Source organism: Hippichthys cyanospilos, chromosome 19 (assembly GCF_059441005.1).
Source record: "Hippichthys cyanospilos isolate Australia breed blue-spotted pipefish chromosome 19, RoL_Hcya_1.0, whole genome shotgun sequence".
In the NCBI taxonomy this organism is placed as follows: Eukaryota; Metazoa; Chordata; class Actinopteri; order Syngnathiformes; family Syngnathidae; genus Hippichthys; species Hippichthys cyanospilos.
Genome location: NC_142387.1, coordinates 4,846,159 through 4,865,678, shown reverse-complemented (window position 1 = coordinate 4,865,678; position 19,520 = coordinate 4,846,159). Strand labels below are relative to the sequence as shown.

The following is a 19,520-nucleotide window of genomic DNA, read 5'->3' as shown; positions in this document are numbered from 1 at the left end:
TTTTGTCATTCTTGGAGTGTCGATACAGTATATAAAAGCATGTTTGTGATGTACAAATGTCATGAAGCACAGTTATAAGGGTCCAATCATCGGTGTCCTGTATTTTTGTAAAAAAAAAAAAAAAAAAAAAATCATCTCAGAATTTAATATACTGTATGTATATGTATAAAAAAAATGGATATGATAAAGCCTGTATATCGTCCAATCATAGTTAAACCACCATTCAATGTAGTGTGAAGCTCATAACTTTACACAGGAATTATCGGAACTGTGTCCCACTTTGAAACGAACGACATTGGTAAAACATTACATTGCTCCTGTTGAAATCCAGCGTGACTGATCAGGTTGAAGTTTACTGTGCACAGTGCCACATTCACTTTGTGTGCTGTCATTTGTTGCGGTCCGTTTCAGATGTTGAGGAAAATATTACCATGCAAAAAAAAGTATATATAAATAATACACTTATTTGTGCCACTGTGCACCTGAAGAAAGATGTATTATGAATGAAATTAAATTTGCAAGTTGAAACACTCTTTGGGTATATGCTATGTTGCATTCACAAGTCGAGCCTGAACACTAAGAAGTTCTTGTTTATTAATCAATATAAATTGCATTTCCATATGTACACAACACATATTTGAAAGTTGATTTTAATAACAAACACCAGGGAGTAACACAAAATGAGGGTGGTGGATGAAGCAAAGCCTCAGAGTTTGTTGATTGATGCAAGGGAGAGATGCATGTTGTCATGGTAACCAGTCCCCATCCTCTCCACGCAACACCTTGTCCAGGTTCTCCTTGTTCTGCAGACTGTTGAAGAGCAGCTCCAGCATCCTGACAACAGGCTGCATCCCGACATCACCCATTGCCTCAACTCTGCTTTGTCGCTTCCCAAAGCGACCGATTGGTCTCACGCCGCGACCCACGTACCAGAAGGGATCTATCTCGGGACCTGGACAACAAAAAGGCACATCACTTCTGTCATTAAGATAATAGATTTAAGAACACAGCTTACAGGAGGGACTTTGTCACACATGGGAGATTTTACACAGGCCTACATACAAACTCATTGTGAAATTAAAAGTGACAGAATCCATTGTCACAAGTAGTTAGAAGAAATTTACACACAAGTCCACATGCCCAACAAAGTATGCAGCAACTTATAGTCAGCATTATTTTTCATGAACTAAAATGCAAACATATGTCTATTTAGATCAACTATAAGAACTAAAATACAATTTTATTTTGAAAAAAGGAACTTATTGATTCATTGGTTGTGCTGCACAATGCATATCATACATAGTGTTCACACACTATGTCCAGATCCCAAAATTGCACAAATATATATATATATATATATATATATATATATATATATATATATATATATATATATATATATATATATATATATAATTTTATTTTTTTTATTTTTTTTCAACGACTGGTGAAGGACAACCAAGTAACCAAAAACATTTAAATGTTCCCCTTAAACAGGCCAAAAAGAAGATATTGCCCAAAGGGAAAAAACATGTGTGCTATAGTACATGCAACAAGGCAACATAGCCAGAAACTGGAATGTTTAAATGTTATTGTACACTTTTTTTTTAATTCAATATGAAAATTACATGATTTGGATACTTTTTTCTGTACTTTATACATATGCTGAGCCTATGAAATTTAACTTCAACTTACTTCTGTTGTCAACATTGTGCACAATGTGGAAGTCTTGCTCCACAGTGGTGCTGTGTGTGCTGCAGGAGGAGAACAGGAGGAGGAGGACGACAAGGAAAAGAGCCAGAGATGCAGGCAGCCTGCTTCTCGCCTGGACATGGGTCCCTCTCCCAATCAACATGCTGAGGAGTCAGTCGAAGGCACTATGTGGCGACACAGAAAGGGGCTGGTCAGTCACCTTATACAAACTTCGTATGCTCAAACTGGTGTAAAGTACCAATCACGCACTTCTCTACACTTGATACCACACAATTTAAAATGTAATATATTGAGACACTGAGTCAGTCTGAATTCATACTGATTTGCCATGATGACAAATCTGGAATCAATCCAGACTAAAATTGGGTTCAAATAGCACAATTACCAATTTGGTGAATATACAAATAGATATAATTGTTACTATACTGTATATGCTAGATATATTTTTTTTCCTCTGCATCCATGAAAAACAATCTTCTTTTTGTCTGAGCAAAACAGCTTGATGACATCCTTCCAATATTATGTACTGTTTGTCACAAATATGTAAAACAGAATACAATTAAACCAATGTGTAAACTATGCACAGTATAATACTGAATAAAACAGTCAAAGTTGCAAAAAAAAAATAATGGAGGGGAATTCTCTCTAAAAAGCATACATGTTAACATTGCGTAAAAATGTTTAAATGTCACAGTAGTCAAAAGAGCAAAAAGGACATAATCTTACCCTGAACTTTGGTTAGAGGCTGAGGTCAGCTGGCGAGGTCTGTAGTTGTAAGAGCTAAGCAGGTGTGCAGCATCTTATATATCCATGCTTCATGTGCCTGTTGGCTGATGAATAAACACACACACGCACACACCACTCACGCAGACAACGCATCTCCCCCAGCCCCCTCATGCCCTTACCTTCCCACTCCTGGAAGCCCTTTGCAAATGAACATGTCCTTTTTGAGTCGTCCTGCCGTCTGTCACGCAGCAGAGGCGTCCATCAGTAAGTTGATGGCGTGAAGACAACTTTAATTAGTCAACATGGGGAAACCCAGCGGCTCAAGTACATCTTTGTCAAACTGTGATACACAATTGTCGTGGGCGTCGTTTTCATGGACCTTTCATCAATCTTTTTGATTGCAAGGGACAAGGCAGGACATAATTAGTCTTTTCTGATCTGAATAGCTAATGCATAGAAAGTGCTTCTTTAAAATATATGCATATGTGATGCGTTTTCACAAAAGCTGGCTTATGTCGCAGAATTTTTTTTTTTTACAAAACATGAATTTTTGTCAGAGACATAAGTTTTGAGATTTCAACAAAAACCACTTGAAGGTCTTGACTTTCATTTCCCAGCAGCCAAAAGCTTCAAACTAGAATCAAAGCCGATGAAAAAAAGGGATTAGGAGAAAACTATTAACACGTTGTTTCCAAACTAGGGATTTCTACTTGGCATACCTGGCAACATTCAAATCTGTAACTTTGTTATTTTTTTGTGTGAAAACATTACATTTTCATTTTATTATAGTTTTATTATAGTTATTGTAATTATTATAGTTTATTATAGTTATGATAATGTTAGGTTATATTAAGTCAGCAGAGAAGGACTTGCTGGCCCTGACGGGCCACCACTGATATAGCCTATGAAATATAGCCTTTAGCACAGGTTTTTATATATATATATATATATATATATATATCCTCTTGAAAAACAACCGTGTCATCAGTACTTGATTGAATGACTTCACCTCTGTGAATGGCACACAGATGAGACCTGGGAAAGTCACAGCATGGGGGTCCACATCATTGACAGCTTTACAGCTTCCGCGAGATATTTTTACATCAGATGTACTTGTTCTTTTTTGTGAAAAAAAAAAAAAAAAAACAACTCTATGAATTTCATTCTCTCCGAAATTGTGAATTGGAATGTCACGACTTGCTTGGTGCGCGAGCATCCTCACATTGTTCTGCTTGACGCCATTGAGAAATGTGCTATTGATTGAGCATCACCAGCTTAGGCGAGTGATTCACAACTTGGCCAGGCCAAACCTGCGTTTTCTAACTCATTCCCTGCACCTGCTACAGTATATTTTGTTAATCACCTCGTAAATTGTAGTTGAAACTTGGCGTGGGTTTGGTTGACTATGTTTGGATCACCGTCTTACCTGAAAAAAAATGCTTTGAGTGAGTGGTCAATGTGGAGTTTAACTTAAGCGTTCACTAAGCTTTTTAAACAAACGAAATTATTTTTAGTGTTCTTGATTGGTGCCAAAAGCCATAATTGCTGATATGTAGATAAGTTAATACAGTATATTCATTCATTTACTCATGACTGTATTACCAGAATTTTTTTAATGGGGTGGACAGGGTGTCACATTATTTTATCGAGGGGTGATTCATTCACATGTATTTATATATTCACATGCTTTAACCGGAGAATTGGTTATTATATGTCTGAGGTCATGGTTTCATCAAATAAAAAGCATGCATGTCCAGAAACTTGCTCAACACATAATACAGGCAGGATCAACATTTTGCTCAGCTTAACTCATTAGATAGTTTTCATTAAGTTTCATCCCTTGATTTGCTTTTGTGTACTAGCGCTTTCTGATGAACTGGAACACGCTCACATTTTCCTTATTATATTTTATTTTGACAACAAAGGAGGAAAAATGCTGTATACCAACATGCCTTAACGTTTAGATCAAACTTTGCTTCCCTCTTGTGGTAGATATTTAGTAAACATCTCATGGCAAAAAGGCGTCATTGGCAAACCTTTCTCGTGTGTATACCCTTGACAGTTCGATTTTGCTTTCAGCTTGAGATCAAGATTTTTTTTTTTCGTTGTACTATGGCAATTAATTTTTAAAAAGATAAATTCTCTTGCCAACCTAAAAAAACACTGCTCTTAAATATTATGTAAAAAGCTTCTAACAACTGTCAAAAACCCTTTAGCTTCAAACAATTGCCATCATGAGCAGAGAAAATTAACATGGTTTAAAATAAAAGATAAAATAACTTAAATAGTGATGTGATAAGAACCAATCAAATGTTGATCAAAGTTTATTTTGGGGAAAACACTGAATTATAAAACAGTTACAATATTGCATCATGGAATAAAGAAAAGAATAATTAACATTAAGCGATCAAAGTAAAACATTATAAAATCTTATATTGCACAAATTAAAGGAATTGTAAGAGAACCTTCTTGCATCAATGTACCTATTAAAACTTTATTTGTATCATGCAAAATTATCTTAATGTTACATATTAGGTCTTTTCTTGCCCAAAACAATTATCAGGAGTACTGTACTTGGATTAATAGTGCATCGGCAGGTGGGTGGCACTGACTCACTATCTGTCGCAAGCATTGCCATTCGATTTGTTTCTTTTAAACAACATACTCCGAAAATTAAAAATGAATGTTATAAAATAAGTGTTCATTGTTGTTTTTTGTGGTCGTAATTGTGTGTGTTTTACATACTTGTCATTGTGTCAAGCTTTCTTGTAATAGCACCAGGAGTAAGGGTAGTATTGTTTATCCATCAGTGACCATCTTATTTAATTTTGTCGGGTTGAAAGTAACTACGTACTAATTTGACTGCTTTGGCATTACAATCAAACGCACTTAAACAATTCCTGTTGTAGAGTAAACTATATCACATGACTTGTTGGATTTTGGTCCAAAAAGTGTGTATAGTATTACAGTACTTTGAACTTTACTGGTGCCATTACAGTAGAGTGACTCACCACAGTTGCTCAGGTTTACCTGAACATCATCAGGTACAGTTTACTCAACTGTATTACATTTGCATCATCAATGGTAAATTTTAATTTGCAATATCAATGCTGCCCTTTGTACATACATGTTGTATACTGCATGCCAAAACTGGGCCAATGGTGTGTACATTTTCTCATCATGTCGAGTGATGTCTCCTTTGTAGAGTCAAACGATTTCCAAGTCACTTGATTACATTTGTCAGTTGTCTACCGCGTGTTCAAATTAAAAAGCAATTAAGTATTACAACCTTATGGGAAGCAAGAGTTTTCGAACTCTTTCTGTAAATCCATTAAAACAATACAGCCCAAACAAATTCAACAATTGGAAGTGTCTGTGGATACCCGCCTAGCCTAGCTCCAAGTCATGAGGAAGAAACTCAGTGAGGAAATTAGCCCAAGTGTTTCATCAAAGTGTGACTTTAGTGGTTCTTACATAGGAGAAAATGCACTTTCCCAGGCTTACTCCAAAAATTATGGCTTTTTTTTCAGCAGAAATGCGATATAACGCGAAAACGCCTCGGAGGGGGAAAAAAATCAATTCAGCAAAGTTGAATTTAGCGGCAACGTAAGATGGCCGCCGGTGGCTTCACGTCTCGATAAGGTGTCATTACGCAACACTCCAGTGGGCGGTAGTATACACCCTTTGCCTTATATCGTTGGTAAACACGCCGAAGAAGACGAAGCAGTAGCAAAACATGAATGTCGAGTAAGAATAGTCGCTTCTGAAGAAATTATTTTATAGTTTGTTATATCCCCAACGAGAGTTAAAAACGCCTTTGTGTCGCTGAAGGTTCCGACAGTATATGGCAAAGGAGGAAGCCGACTGGAGGTCGAGGAACTGACATTTGACGGCCCACACACTTGCTTCCTGGGTTGTCTGCTAGGTAAAGACGTACGGAACTACAGTGCTATATTTTTCTCTTAAATGCGTCCCTTGACACTATGTCACTGAGTTCGGGCGGTTGGACCGCCAGTGTCGCGACGGAACTGCGCGCGCTTCCCTCGTCTCTCGATTATGGAACGCCGCAAGCAGAACCCAACTGTCAAACCGTCCTCATGTCGGTTCGGGTGTCGTTGTGCAATTCTGGTATTCGACCACTACGTCTTCCGGGAGCAGGCGACGAGTCTCTTCAACTTCAGCTCTGTATGGACCGGCAGAAGTCCGGGGAATTCCTTTTGTCTCTCCAAGATTGCAGCGGCAATGGTTGCTGCGTGGTGAGTTCGGAGCCGCGGATAACAGTGGGACTTTTGAGTTCTTGCCGTGATATTTCCTTTTAAGCAGGGGTGTCCAAAGTCGGTCCTCGAGGGCCGCTGTCCTACATGTTTTCCAGTTTTCGTTTCCTGACACACCTGATTCAAATGATCAGCTCATCAGCAAGCTCAGCAGAAACCTGATAACGATCCTGATCATTTGAATCAGGTGTGTCAGGAAAAGAAACCTGGAAAACATGCAGGACAGCGGCCCTCGAGGACCAACTTTGGACACCCCTGCTTTAAAGGGACAATATGTAAGATTTGACAGTTTTTCATTACTGATAGCAGGAGGTGCTGCATTTACCATTATTCGTAGCTATAACAAACATGACCCCCTCCGGAAAAGTGCCACCCATATAATATAATTTATGATAACTAGATCTACGATCATATTTAAAACATACTGTTGATCGTTATGAACACATTTGTTTGCACGTTTTTTTTAAAATTCTTTTATTCCTTTTTAATGAACGGTCTAAAGCTTACACATTGTCCCTTTAAAGGGAGTATGTGTACATGTTGAGCATACTGTACCATGTGGTCTAGATTTTACACGGTGTCAATTTTAAATGCACTATATTATTCTGGACACTGAGGACCTATTAATTAGGTAGCATTTTTTTGTCCTCATTGGGCAAAATTGTTGATCTGAATAGATTTTAAGGCCATTTAATCATCAAATTTGCAGTGTTCCAGCTTTGGCCCTACTGGAGCCTGTCCCAAGAGTCTCTAGCCCGGTTTGTATTGGTTATTTAAAATTAAAGCAACGTGTCACTTTTTATAATCCTGTGTTAAGCATAACAAGAAAATCTTAATTTAACTTACCGAGCTTTTAACAAAGAGGCAGACTTCCCGTTTAGTTAGCCCTATTCGGATTATGGGAATGTTTATTTTTGAAAACGTGCAGCGTCATACAGTATCAAGTGAAAATTGATTCTTGAATTGTTGATCTCTGACTGGAAGACCTATAACAAGCAACACTTATCAGAAGAGAACAATACAACGTCTTTTTGGGTGTGTCAGCTGGAACAGAAAGTGAAACTATTGTTCTTGTTTTGTTTGTATCTTTCTCCAGAGTATTGCCAAGTATGATTTGAGAGCTGTCAACTATGAGGTGAAAACGCCAAAATGCCATGAGCTGAGTCTAGTAGAACCCCCGCATGATTGTATCAGCTTCAACTTCCGCTGTGAGCAGGAGGCTCAGCGGTGGGCCACTGTAATGATGACCTCACTAAGAGAAGCGCACAGAGGTTAGTGATCCATGCTTTTTTTTGTTTTTGCATTTGCATTATTATATCCATTATTACATAGGTTTGAATGGTTCGATGATGAAATGTTGCTAATATAGAGGGCTCCTGTGTTACGAGATTAATCCGTTCCGCGGTTGGGCTCGTAAGGCGAAATCACCGTGTGGCGGGCAATCCAAACCTATTTTAAATAGCTAATGCGTTTAGAACCCAAGGTAAAAACATCAAATTTGGTCATACATATTAAAAATTGGTACCAAAATAGTATAGTAAGTGCTACGTATATATAATAACCATGTACAGTAATCCCTCGTTTATCGCGGGGGTTACATTCCAAAAATAACACTCGCAAAGTGAAATCCGTGAAGTAGCCAGCTTTATTTTTTTTATCATTTTACAATGCAATACTAAACTATCAAATAAAACCAAAAATCAAAACCTGTTTTAAAGCCCCAAATTTGTTTAAAACAATCATTTTAATATAGTAATACAAAGTTGGAAACATTGCCACTCGCGTATTTCACAGTCCCAGCTATGCCTCTTCGTCTTGGACCCGCACATTGTTATGAGTAATTGTTTAAACTCTTTCTTTTTCTGAGCAAGCAGATTTTTATAAACGGATATGCCCGGACATCGAATTAAAGTGAAGCCTCTTATATTATCACAATTCACTTGAAATTTCAATTTATTACAAAAGAAATCTTGGCAAAAGTCAGATTTCCTTAGCTGCGCATTTCTCCATTGCTGTCTGTGTCTACATCGTGTGCGTGTTTGCTCTCGGCACGCCTACGAGTCACGTGATTGGCTCCCAGAGACCAAGCTGTCAATCAATGTGCTTACTAGCACGTTCGCACGTGGCAGTTAGAGGAGAGACACAGGAGACGAAAGCAAGCTTTTGGACCCTCTTGCCTTTTGTAATAAATTGGCCAGTGAAAAAACAATACAGTACAGCGTCGATATTTTATTTCAAGACAACAGTAAAGCCCCTGAGCCATTCAGAATTCAGAGCACAATGCGCTGAAAAAAAATGATATCCACACTGTAAAAAATCCGTGAAGCAGCGAACCCGTGAAAGATGAACCGCGGTACAGCGAGGGATTACTGTATACAATCAGAAAACATCATAAAAATAAAATATAGAATGGATTTTTTTACCTTTGAGTGGTGCTTGTCATACCCATATTCTATAGTAGGGGTAGGCTAGGCTAGCTTTGTATTTCTTGATTATCTCCGCCTCCATTTCCATATGAATCATCTTCTTGCTTCTTCTTTTAACATCACTAGCAATCTTGGGACCCATGGCTAACCCTTTCAGGTTTGAATTAAGCAGTAAAATGCACTATAAATATGGTTTTGTAATCACTCGTGATAGAACAAAGCTTTACCATTAAGCCATTTTGAAACGACTGAGACCGACCAAGAGCAGACCGGCATCTCCATCATGTGACGGCAACAGAAAAAAGGGGCAATTACCTAAAAACACCTGCAGATGGAGACAAAACAACACAAATACAGCCAACCCCCTAGGGTCATGACAGTTGTTTTTGTCGCAAAGCCAGGAAAATACCGTAAAGGCAGGATGAAAACAACTCAGTATTCCCCATCGCAACATGAAAAAAAACATAAGCCAGGGACGCTGTATCACGGCGGTCCACTGTATTTGTTAACTGTGGACTTTTAAATCCCTTTGGAACATAGGATTTGAGCAATCTTTGTAGTGACATTTATTGTATCTCTCCTTCAGCAGCAGCCAGTAAAGATGATAACACAAAGTGTCCCCAACTCCAGGAAACCTCATCTTTGCAGCAATTAGGTGAGTTTGGAACAATCTAAATCTTAGTTCCCTTTTGGTCCGCTTGAGAGATCTCGATCTCGAAATGAACTGATCACCTCTTTTTTTTATCATATCTTCATTATATAAATAATTTGTGCAATGAATTATTGGAGCCATGGCAGCTGCCTCATTATATATTTGGCTGGGTTTTCACCCGGCGTGCCCTGTTCTGTGTTTCTGTATGCTTATGTGTATGTAAACATCTATAGAAGACATATGCATTGAGCTGACAAGGGCCATCCATGCCGGTGACATGAAGGCGGCCTCCATCTCTGCTGCTAAGCTTTCCTGTCAAAAGGCTGTGCTGAAGATCCAACCTTCTATACGACAATGTGAAGACACTGATATCGAGTAGGTTGTTTAATGCTGCATATTATGGAGGGTACACTTCAAAGCCCTTTTTTCATAAAAATAATAATAAAACTCTTTGTAAAACCTTGGTTAAATGCTATCATGAAGACACCGTACCTTCTTGCTATTTTTTCAACATTAGCTACCATCTTGTGACTACACTGACAAATTTCAGGCAGGAGCTATGTTTTATTGATGGAGATTATTCCACCTCAGTAGGTCTACACTCTACTGAGTGCCATTCGAGTTATCTTTAGCCTTCTCTGTGCACTTCAACAATGTCAACATAGCTTCCTGCAAAAGTGAGATATACTGTAAATATTAGGCGTTAGATAGCAATGCCTTAATCTACTTCATATAAAGAAAAAGTAAATTTCACCAGCGTTACCCATCCCATTCTATATTGATGCCTTTCACAGACACAACTTGAGCATCGCTATTAGCTGGGGTTGGAGTTTCTCTAAATTTGCTTGTTTTCTCAAAACAGTTTGACTGTTGTAATTGAGGATTCTTCTTCATCTTGTTGCATCACTATGAAAGTTTCTCCTGTCATGACAACTGCAGCTTTGAAACAGCAGGTTCGCCCCATCCTATATTCTTTTTATTGTATGATTTCCAGCTCATTTTTTTCTCCCTTGTGATTTATGTCCAACACCTCAGATGTTCCTTGAGTATGGCTTTCACCCATGGCTGCAGCGCTGGGTGATCGGCCAGTGCCTGTGCACTAATGAGCGCTCCCTTGCCTCATATGGTGTTCGTCAGGATGGCGACACAGCTTTTTTGTACCTTTTGTCAGCGTGCCAAGCTCACCTGACCCAGCAGCTCTTCCAGCAGGACCAGGAGAGCGCACTCCTCCACAATTCTCTTCCATGTGCGACTCTGCTTCCCCACTCTTCTCATAACAGTATGACGTCTCAAGAGATGAGACGCAGTAACATTTTGCCAACTAGATTAAATAGCGAGGAAGCTGGTGAGTGACAATTCTGATTTTTGCGGTGAGCGTACAGTGCTAATCACGTGTATTGACATTTTCTGTATTTGTCTGCATAGGGTCCCAGCAAAAAAAAAACATTGAACAACAAGTCAATGTCCCCAATGTGGCTTTGCCTCAACTAAATGAAGATTTGATCAGAAAGACACCCTTCCCTCAGGTAACACACTGAAAAGATACAATGACCACATGCGTCCACATGAATTCAGACATTTCATTTAGTATTGCAAGGCAGATGGTAGAAAGGTGGAGATGGGCCTAGCCCCTGCACTACTCTACTCTGCTCTACACCAAAGAACATTGTGTTTCCACCACCTTCGCCACTACCTGGGAGTGGCAATGGTAGCGAGTGCGTAATATACAAAAAATGTAACAAAAACAACGACGAATCCACAAGATCATTGTACCTGGTGCTTGTGCCTGTTTTTGGAATATTGCGTCAACTAGGAGACAATATTGACTTCAAGTTTATCAAAGGAAGGTTGTTGAAGCCAAAGCTTTTACGTTTTTTTTCCCTCTTTTCGTCATTCCTCATTAATAGTGGCTGTTTTTCCCGTCTAATTTTCCCGTACCGCATATTCGAATCTGTCTCGCACCAGTCAGGGGCCTCCAAAGTATTTCTGTCACGTTTTGTATCCGGGCTACTTTTTTGGAAACCACAACGCAACTGCGACCAGAAACTGTGATTTTGTAAAGTAGCGCAGGGTAGATAAAGATGGTAGAGATGGGGTTGCAAATAATCCTTTACTCACCCCAAACCAATTATTTCAGTACTTTGGTACATAAAGTAATCACTTTAGTACTTGTTTACCCAAAGTAATCAATTAATTTATTCCTTCATTCATTTCGTAAAGTCATTTTTAGATACTCCTGTAGTCAAACACTTGAACTGTAATTTTTTTTTTTTTAAATGCCTGGGATTAAATGTCTGGATTTTTTTTAAAAAGAAACGTAAAAAATGTCTTTGGCATTAAATAAGTTAAAGACATTATATCAATTTATATTTCAGTTCACATCAGCATTTCGAAATGAAGAGAGAGTGTTTGGGGAGAGGGGATGGGGCTTGTGACTCATGCCGTTAATAATGAAAAGAAATGCCAAGAAGTCAAGTTGGACAAGTTTGGACACTTGACAGTTGAACAATATGTGTATGTATAGTCTAAAAAAGGTATACTTTGCAGTAGTTACATAACCATAAGAAGAGATGAAGCAACTCATGGAATGAATGGTGAATCAACTCGAGCCATGCATTAAGTAGGCATTGCTCAGGGTGTGTTTCTTACACGTAGATCTCTAAATAATTATTTGTCATGAAAAGTCCTTTCTCATTTTATTTTTTGTAGGTGTCACATACATATTTATTTTGATGGAAAGCTCTTTACTCGACTACTTTTTCAGAAACTTGTTTTATAACCAAGGAGAAATGCTTCTCATCAACTTGCTTGCTGAGTGAGAGGCACGATCGCAATGCCTGCCACAGTTTCACAATTTACCTAAAACATAATATTAAAATTAAAGTAGATTTTTTGGGGGGGCCATAATTTTAAAACATATGTTTGGAACTCCCTTCGTCACCAAACTAACAGCATACCTACTATGTTGCATGAAGATGGCTACATCATGCTGTGGGGCTTTTTTCTTTTTCAATCAAGGTTGGTAGGAATCATGTGTTAACCCAATGCCTACGGAATTTCACTATCAAAAAAAGAAAATGTCTTCAGAAATGTGTAGTGATATTGTGAATTGATAGCTAAAAATAAGTGTCCATGTATTCCTTCAGGGTTGGCCATGCCCTTCTTGTACATATATCAACAAACCGACGCGGCCCGGCTGTGAGATCTGCAGTACCGGCCGCCCTGAGACCTACACTGTTCCGGGCGAGTACCAACCAGACTCTCTAGAACTCAAATGGCTCCAGCAAGAGAAGGATGCAATCAGACAGTTCCAGCAGGTAGGAGAACATTTCTTATGTGGGACTGTAACACCAACATGTAGGAGTTAGCCTTAAAATGAAAAGGCAGCAGTAAATTAGCAGTAAAAAATTGTAATATTTTTTTCCTTGAAGGACAAAAGAGGGGAGCTGAGAGTTGCAGAAACTCAAAACAACTCACTTCTCTATAACCTGAACCAGAACTACTAAACATGCAAACATTCCTAGGCAAACACAGGCACCATAACTTGAATATATATTCACAGTGTATGTATTTAATATAGTACTGAATTGGACTGGAAGGCCATTTGAAATGAAAGACCAATATTGTTGGGCAAGTTACTTCAAAACTTTTAATGCATTATTTATTACTTATTACTGTAATTTCAAAGTACAGTGGACCCCTGGACTACGACGTCCCTGCCTTACGTTTTTTTCAACTTACGATGTGGACCACAGCGTTTTTTTGTCCTCTCCTTACGCCATTTCTTTCGCCTTGCTATACATCCAACATGGCGGTTAGTGTACATGCGTGACCGCCATGTTGGATGTGTCTACGCTCATACGTCGTTAAACGTATTTATGTACGTTTGTTAAAGAGAGAAGTAAGATGATTTATATGGAAACAAATCTGGAGATAATCAGGAAATATGAAGACGGCTAACCTAGGCTAGGCTACCCTCACTATAGAATATGGCCATAAGTCGCTCAAAGTTTTATGCTGTTAATCAATTGTATGCATGTATATTATATATACGTAGCACCTACTATACTATTTTGATTCCAAGTTCTTAATATGAATATATAATTTTGATGTTTTTACCTGGGGTTTTAAATGCATTAGCTATTTAACATAGGTTTGGATTGCCCGCCATACGGCGAATTTGCCTTACGAGCCCAACCACGGAACGGATTACTTTCGTAACACGGGAGCCCACTATAATTAGTTACATTACAATATTTCTAGATTTGAAATGTAATGCATTACATTGTTATTGCATTACTTTTATATTACTCTTACCACATTACCTGGAAATATGGATTTGCCGTCCTAAATGTAGCTCATTACACTCATTACACATCCAGTGAAAGATTGGTTTAAGCCTAAAACCCATACTAATCATTTAATCTATATTGTTTTGTAATCCTTTAAAGACAAGATACAAACCCTTTTTTTTGTACTTTAATCCATTTATAACTTAGCTTCATAGCATAGTGATGCATTGTTTATGCTTTAGGCAGTTAGTGCATTCCACAATTTCAATGTTTCCACACTTTCAATGTTAATATTCAAGTTCAGTCAGCAAGTAAACATTTTGCCCCAGACTTTTTTTCTTCTGCTCTTGCGGTGTTTTTGGCAAACTTGGTAGAAAAAAACACCACTTTCAGACTTTTCAGATCACGTTACTCTCATTTGTAACAAGTACAATATCACTATTTTTTGTGTGTAATGTAATACACTACCGCTTTACAGCAAAAAGTAATGCATTACAGTAATTACATTGTAATTTATTACTCCAACACTGAAGACCACACTCTTTTAATGCGAATCCAAAGTGTGGATTCTCATGTGAATACAATAACTTAAATTAATACAATAAATTAAGATAATCATTAGACAATTATGCAATAGTTTTCCAATCTTTTGGAATACATAAAATCATAAACACACAAGCTTCACTGTGCATGCCTGACCACAAGAGATGTTTCTTAAGATGGAGCCCATCGAAGTTGGTTGATTATTTTGATCTTCAAAAATATGTGTCAACAACACAAAGATCTGCTAAGAATGTGCTTATTGTATACAGTTTGTACTTTATATGAACAACTTGTGGAAGTTCCGCCAATAATGTAATAATGAAAATCTTTTTTTTATCCAGGCAAAGGAACAAGAACGCCAGCAGAATTTTGCCCAACTGCTGATGATGGATAATCAGGACTTGGTACCGAACCCAGAGCCTTTGGACTGCAGGATCTGTTTTGTAGAACTTAAGGAAGGAGAGGGTGCACAGCTCAGGGAATGTCTCCACTCCTTTTGCAAGTAAGAGCTGGGTACATGGGAGGTGAACTGTGTCATAATGGGATATTGAAAGGGGAAGAGACCCACCCCACTGGCCACTTAAGGTAGACCAGGGGTTGGTGACCTTTACTTCTGAAAGAGCCATTTTGACCGTCTCCCCAAGACTAAATTAAACCCACGCAAGAGAGCCTTTTTGACATTTAAAGTGACGATAAGATTACATATAAAATATTAAATTGTATAACCATTTTAGTTGTGACATTTAAAGCCAGATTTGAATTATCCACCAAAAATTCAAACCAATCCCATGATTTATCACCATTCTTACAGTGGTGGCCTCTGCCGTCTCTTTCCTAGGGAGGGGCTTTGCAAAATATGGGAGGAAATCAAAGTTTGGAAGAAAACCAATGCAGACACGGGGAGAACACAAAATACTGACTTGAAATATATATTTGCAAAATAACGGCCAATTACTGTATTTACAGCAGTCAAATTTTGGGAAACACCTTCTGATTCAGGTTCTCTCAAAAATATTAAGAGTTCAAGAAATTCAAACTATTAACTCTTAAAAATGCACAGCTCTGAAAAATTTCCATTCAAATCATAAAGCATCATCCACATCACAAAGTTGACCAAGACCACGATGTGCCAAGTTGTCATCTTTGATTCTACTTTGTAGAATTTAAAATCTAAAGCATATTTTGGCATGAATAACATTTTTAACTTTAGTCAATGATTCTTTGCATGCTGTTGCATCCAAGGGTGGCCAAGTTCAGCCCTAAAGAGCCACAATCCAGCTTGTTTTCATTGTGTCCCTTTAACTAACACACCTGATTCAAATGATTAGCTCATCAGCATGCTTTGCAGAATCCTGATAACGACGCTGATTTGACTCAGGTGTATTGGTTGAAGAGCTACATTGAAAACAGGCTGGATTGTGGCTCTTGAGGACCGAACTTGGCCACCCCTGAAATGTAAAAGTGGGTGATATCGCATTTCCAAACATTTGACTGATACTGACTGATGTCTAGTTTCTCAAAACGTTTTATTTAAAAGAGCGGCCCAATAGTCCTATTTAAAATTATGTTTTGAAAACCATATAACTACTGTAATGTAAATTTAAATGAATTCATCACTTTTCCAAAATTAAAGTGCACATGTGGCTCTGAAGCTGTGGGTTGCAGACACTTCAAGTAGACATTAATAAATTGTAGCAACAAGACATAGAGCTGTAACAATCTTGCTATCACAACACTGAAGAAACATTAGATTTGACCAAAAAAAGAAATTTTCAAGATTCTCAAAAAAGAAAGTAGCTGTTAGCTCAGTAACTCTGAATGAAATGCAATAGCAGAGCACAGAAAATAAGATAATGAACATGAATATTTTGATCGTGAATATTACCTCTTGCCAAATAACATTTGAAATGAATGTTTTGTGTATCCTTTCTTAGGCAATGTTTGCGCTCCGTTATTATGCTGAGTGAGGAGCCGGAAGTGTCTTGTCCCTATAGAGACGAAACATACGCCTGTACGTGCTCCTTGCAAGAGAGGGAGATCAAAGCTGTGAGTAAAATCAGTACAATCTGGAGGTTTGGAGGCTGCATGGCTGTTTTCCTAACATTTTTCTTCCACACGTTGTGAAGTTGGTTACGCCAGAGGAGTACCAACGTTGGCTGCAGAGAAGTCTGTCCGTGGCAGAATCCCGATGTGAAGGAAGCTATCACTGCGCCACCGCAGACTGCCCGGGCTGGTGCGTGTACGAGGACACAGTCAATGTGTATCACTGCCCAGTATGCACCAAGCAAAACTGCCTTGTTTGCAAGGTAAATAAATCCAGCACCTGATGCGCAATACCAATGAAAGCTAGTCACTGGACTAAACAGGTACACCTGCACAATCTAATTATACGACGCCACTGGCTTTCTCAGGCTATCCATGAGGGAAAGAACTGCAAGCAATACCAAGATGATCTTGCAGCCTGCGCTGCCAACGACTCCGCTGCGCGGAGGACAACACATTTACTTCAAGTGAGCTAAATATATACCATTGGCAGCATCGATTCGTATTCCGATCGTTTCATGCATTTCATGTTTTGCCTTTCACTAATAAGACGCTGGTGCAATCTGGGGAGGCGATGCACTGTCCCCAATGTGGCATTATTGTGCAAAAGAGGGACGGCTGTGATTGGTTACGCTGCACTGTTTGTCACACTGAAATTTGCTGGGTCACCAGAGGGCGACGCTGGGGGCCAAAGGTAAGTTGATCTGATGGTCCATGTACAGCAGGGATTCCAAAGCCCAACGCGGTGCATTTTTAAAACGCTTGTTGACTTCAAGTTGTTTCACATTTCAGCTTTCATCTATCTATTTTCAACGGAAAAAGTCAAATAAAATGAATGATTTGTTTCTTTTCTTAGAAGTAAAATCAAGCGGTGTAGTTGCAGGCAGGCAAGGTTTTGAGTAGCATCTCAATAAAAGAACAAAGTGAAATTAACCACTGTCCCTTTTAGCAGTAAATTCGACTCATGTCACAATAGACAAAAATAGTGAACAGTTCTAAACTCTTTCAATGCCATGGAGGAGAATTTTCATCTTTTAAAATAACAAAAATAATACATAATACAATTCTTGTCACATGATTTTTATGGATGGTAGCTGACACTCTTTTGTGCTTATCTAATATGAAGCCAATTGAGCACTGTAGTGATAACTGACCATTGTGGTAGTGTTTTCATACATGCAAGACATAATACATACTTGTAAGTCTGAGTAAGGAAGGGAAATCAGTCTTTCATATGATACACCCATGTTTACGTAGACGCAGCACACAATATTCTGTTAGCCTTGATAGATGAGTGGAAATGCTAAATATCCTAGGCAGTAGAGGTTGCCTTTTCCAGTAACGCTCAGCACTGAAAGAGTTAAACATGAGCTTCAAGCTTTTGTTACTCTTAGTTGAAGTTTACCCTCAAAACAAACTCCAAAATCAAATCAAGTGAAAACAATCGTTGACTTAAAGGGGTACGAAACTTAGGTAGCCATTTTCAGTCATATTGCACATGAAAAATAATTCAGTAGTCTCACTATAGCAAAAAAAAAAGCGCATTACTGAAAGTAAATGTATTAGTATGGCTCACTGTTAATGCTAACATACAATGGTAAATGTCATTGACCTGCTAACGTTTAGCCTCAGTAGTTGCAGAGTTATTACCCATCACAAAACTCAAAAATTCAAATACACATACAGTAGTTTATTCTTTAGAAACTTAAGATGAGGGTTATTTACACCCTTAGCGTTCAACTTAGGTGGTGACACCGTAATATCTAACATTCTTTGGTTTATAACAGAGCAGTGTAAGTTGTGAACAGGGATTTTGGGAAAAAGTACTGTTGTTTCTTCAAGTATGCTTTAAAAACAAGTACATGAGCAAAGCAATTGAAACAATATTTATGTATGTAATTGACTATCTGTTTTGAAGGGTCCTGGTGACACCACTGGAGGATGTCGCTGCAATGTCAACCATCAAAAATGCCATCCAAATTGTCAAAACTGTCACTGAGGATGCCAATCATTCATCTTAGAACCAAGTACTGGCTGATGGAGTATTAGTAGAACAAATTAAGAGTTTCAAGCAGGTGTTGAAAGGTAATAAATTCCCACCTTCTTTTGATGGTTCTAGTCATCATAAAAATGATGAAAAAATGATTAATTTTGCAAGTGGTGCCTTCAAAAATGGTTTTCTTTGCAAATGTAGCCTTCCGGATGTGTGTGACTTTGACATGCTGAACCAAGATGCAATACATGACACCAAGGTTGCCTTTTACTTGTGCACAAACTCTCAATCAGGGTGTTAATCATTGTGCAATGTAGAACTTAGTAAGTCTTTTATCATTTTATATAAGCATGTGTGCTTTTGTGTCTTACCATATTTTTCTGCCTGCTGAATGGAAACTGAATGTCTCTAATGTTTGACATAACGGTGCAGCTGATGGAATAACAGATATGGTTAATGCGAGTTCTGAGTCAGTAGCGTATTTAATGAATGGTCTAATTTTAATAGGGACATGTGTCAACTGTAAAAATGTGTTGTATAAGCTAATGATCTCTTCCAAATCTGATTTACATATTAAATGAATATGTAACGTATATCTGTGAGGGGTTTTGGTCCATTGTTTGCTTTTGGTGCATGGTTTGAACTTAATGATGTAAACCTTAGTTATTTTCAAGAAGTGACCTCTTTTTAAGAAAAGAAAAAAAGACCTTCAACAAGGTATCTCCTTCAAAACATGACTATCCTGCACTGACAAGCCATGCAAAATACTGCACTGTCTTAATATTTAATCAAATGTTATCATTGTGTGGTGTCTGGTGTGCCTTAATATTCATTAAATACCCTTTAAATGATGACTTG

General features: G+C 38.2%; 2 protein-coding genes across 12 annotated transcripts; one reads left to right on the top strand and one right to left on the bottom strand.

Annotated features, from left to right (window-relative positions):
* Window positions 1-574: 574 nt before the first annotated feature.
* Window positions 575-6,231, bottom strand: prlh2 (prolactin releasing hormone 2). 4 transcript variants are annotated; one of them, XM_088401669.1, is made up of 6 exons: window positions 5,185-6,231; window positions 3,803-3,865; window positions 2,619-2,677; window positions 2,440-2,536; window positions 1,696-1,877; window positions 575-952 (listed from the first exon to the last, which is right to left on the bottom strand). In XM_088401669.1, the coding sequence occupies exons 5-6, from the start codon at window positions 1,853-1,855 to the stop codon at window positions 747-749; spliced, it is 366 nt and encodes a 121-aa protein (XP_088257795.1). In that variant the 5' UTR covers window positions 1,856-1,877; window positions 2,440-2,536; window positions 2,619-2,677; window positions 3,803-3,865; window positions 5,185-6,231; the 3' UTR covers window positions 575-746. The 4 variants fall into 4 exon arrangements, with proteins under 4 accessions (XP_088257795.1, XP_088257796.1, XP_088257793.1 ...); XM_088401670.1 differs by lacking the exon at window positions 3,803-3,865 and having other exon boundaries at window positions 2,440-2,543; window positions 5,567-5,636; window positions 5,729-6,231; XM_088401667.1 differs by lacking the exon at window positions 3,803-3,865 and having other exon boundaries at window positions 2,440-2,543.
* On the top strand, window positions 5,349-19,514 carry shrprbck1r (sharpin and rbck1 related). Of its 8 annotated transcripts, none has more exons than XM_088401659.1 (16): window positions 5,349-5,483; window positions 6,271-6,364; window positions 6,598-6,695; window positions 7,810-7,984; window positions 9,729-9,794; window positions 10,025-10,166; window positions 10,654-10,744; window positions 10,827-11,136; window positions 11,217-11,317; window positions 12,938-13,108; window positions 14,968-15,128; window positions 16,561-16,672; window positions 16,753-16,932; window positions 17,038-17,136; window positions 17,220-17,363; window positions 18,588-19,514. In XM_088401659.1, exons 1-16 carry the CDS (start codon window positions 5,364-5,366, stop codon window positions 18,666-18,668), a joined length of 2,145 nt encoding a protein of 714 aa, XP_088257785.1. In that variant the 5' UTR covers window positions 5,349-5,363; the 3' UTR covers window positions 18,669-19,514. The 8 variants fall into 8 exon arrangements, with proteins under 8 accessions (XP_088257785.1, XP_088257784.1, XP_088257789.1 ...); XM_088401658.1 differs by having other exon boundaries at window positions 9,726-9,794; XM_088401664.1 differs by lacking the exon at window positions 5,349-5,483 and adding an exon at window positions 5,982-6,186 and having other exon boundaries at window positions 9,726-9,794.
* The last annotated feature ends 6 nt before the right edge of the window (window positions 19,515-19,520 follow it).

Bases quoted from the DNA above. Each gene is read 5' to 3' on its own strand.
- prlh2 (XM_088401669.1), bottom strand. From the start codon at position 1,855: ATGTTGATTGGGAGAGGGACCCATGTCCAGGCGAGAAGCAGGCTGCCT. The intron at 953-1,695 runs GTAAGTTGAAGT...TTTGTTGTCCAG, and splicing joins GCACAATGTTGACAACAGAA to GTCCCGAGATAGATCCCTTC.
- shrprbck1r (XM_088401658.1), top strand. From the start codon at position 5,364: ATGACTTGTTGGATTTTGGTCCAAAAAGTGTGTATAGTATTACAGTAC. The intron at 6,696-7,809 runs GTGAGTTCGGAG...ATCTTTCTCCAG, and splicing joins GCGGCAATGGTTGCTGCGTG to AGTATTGCCAAGTATGATTT. The intron at 16,673-16,752 runs GTGAGTAAAATC...CACGTTGTGAAG, and splicing joins AAGAGAGGGAGATCAAAGCT to TTGGTTACGCCAGAGGAGTA.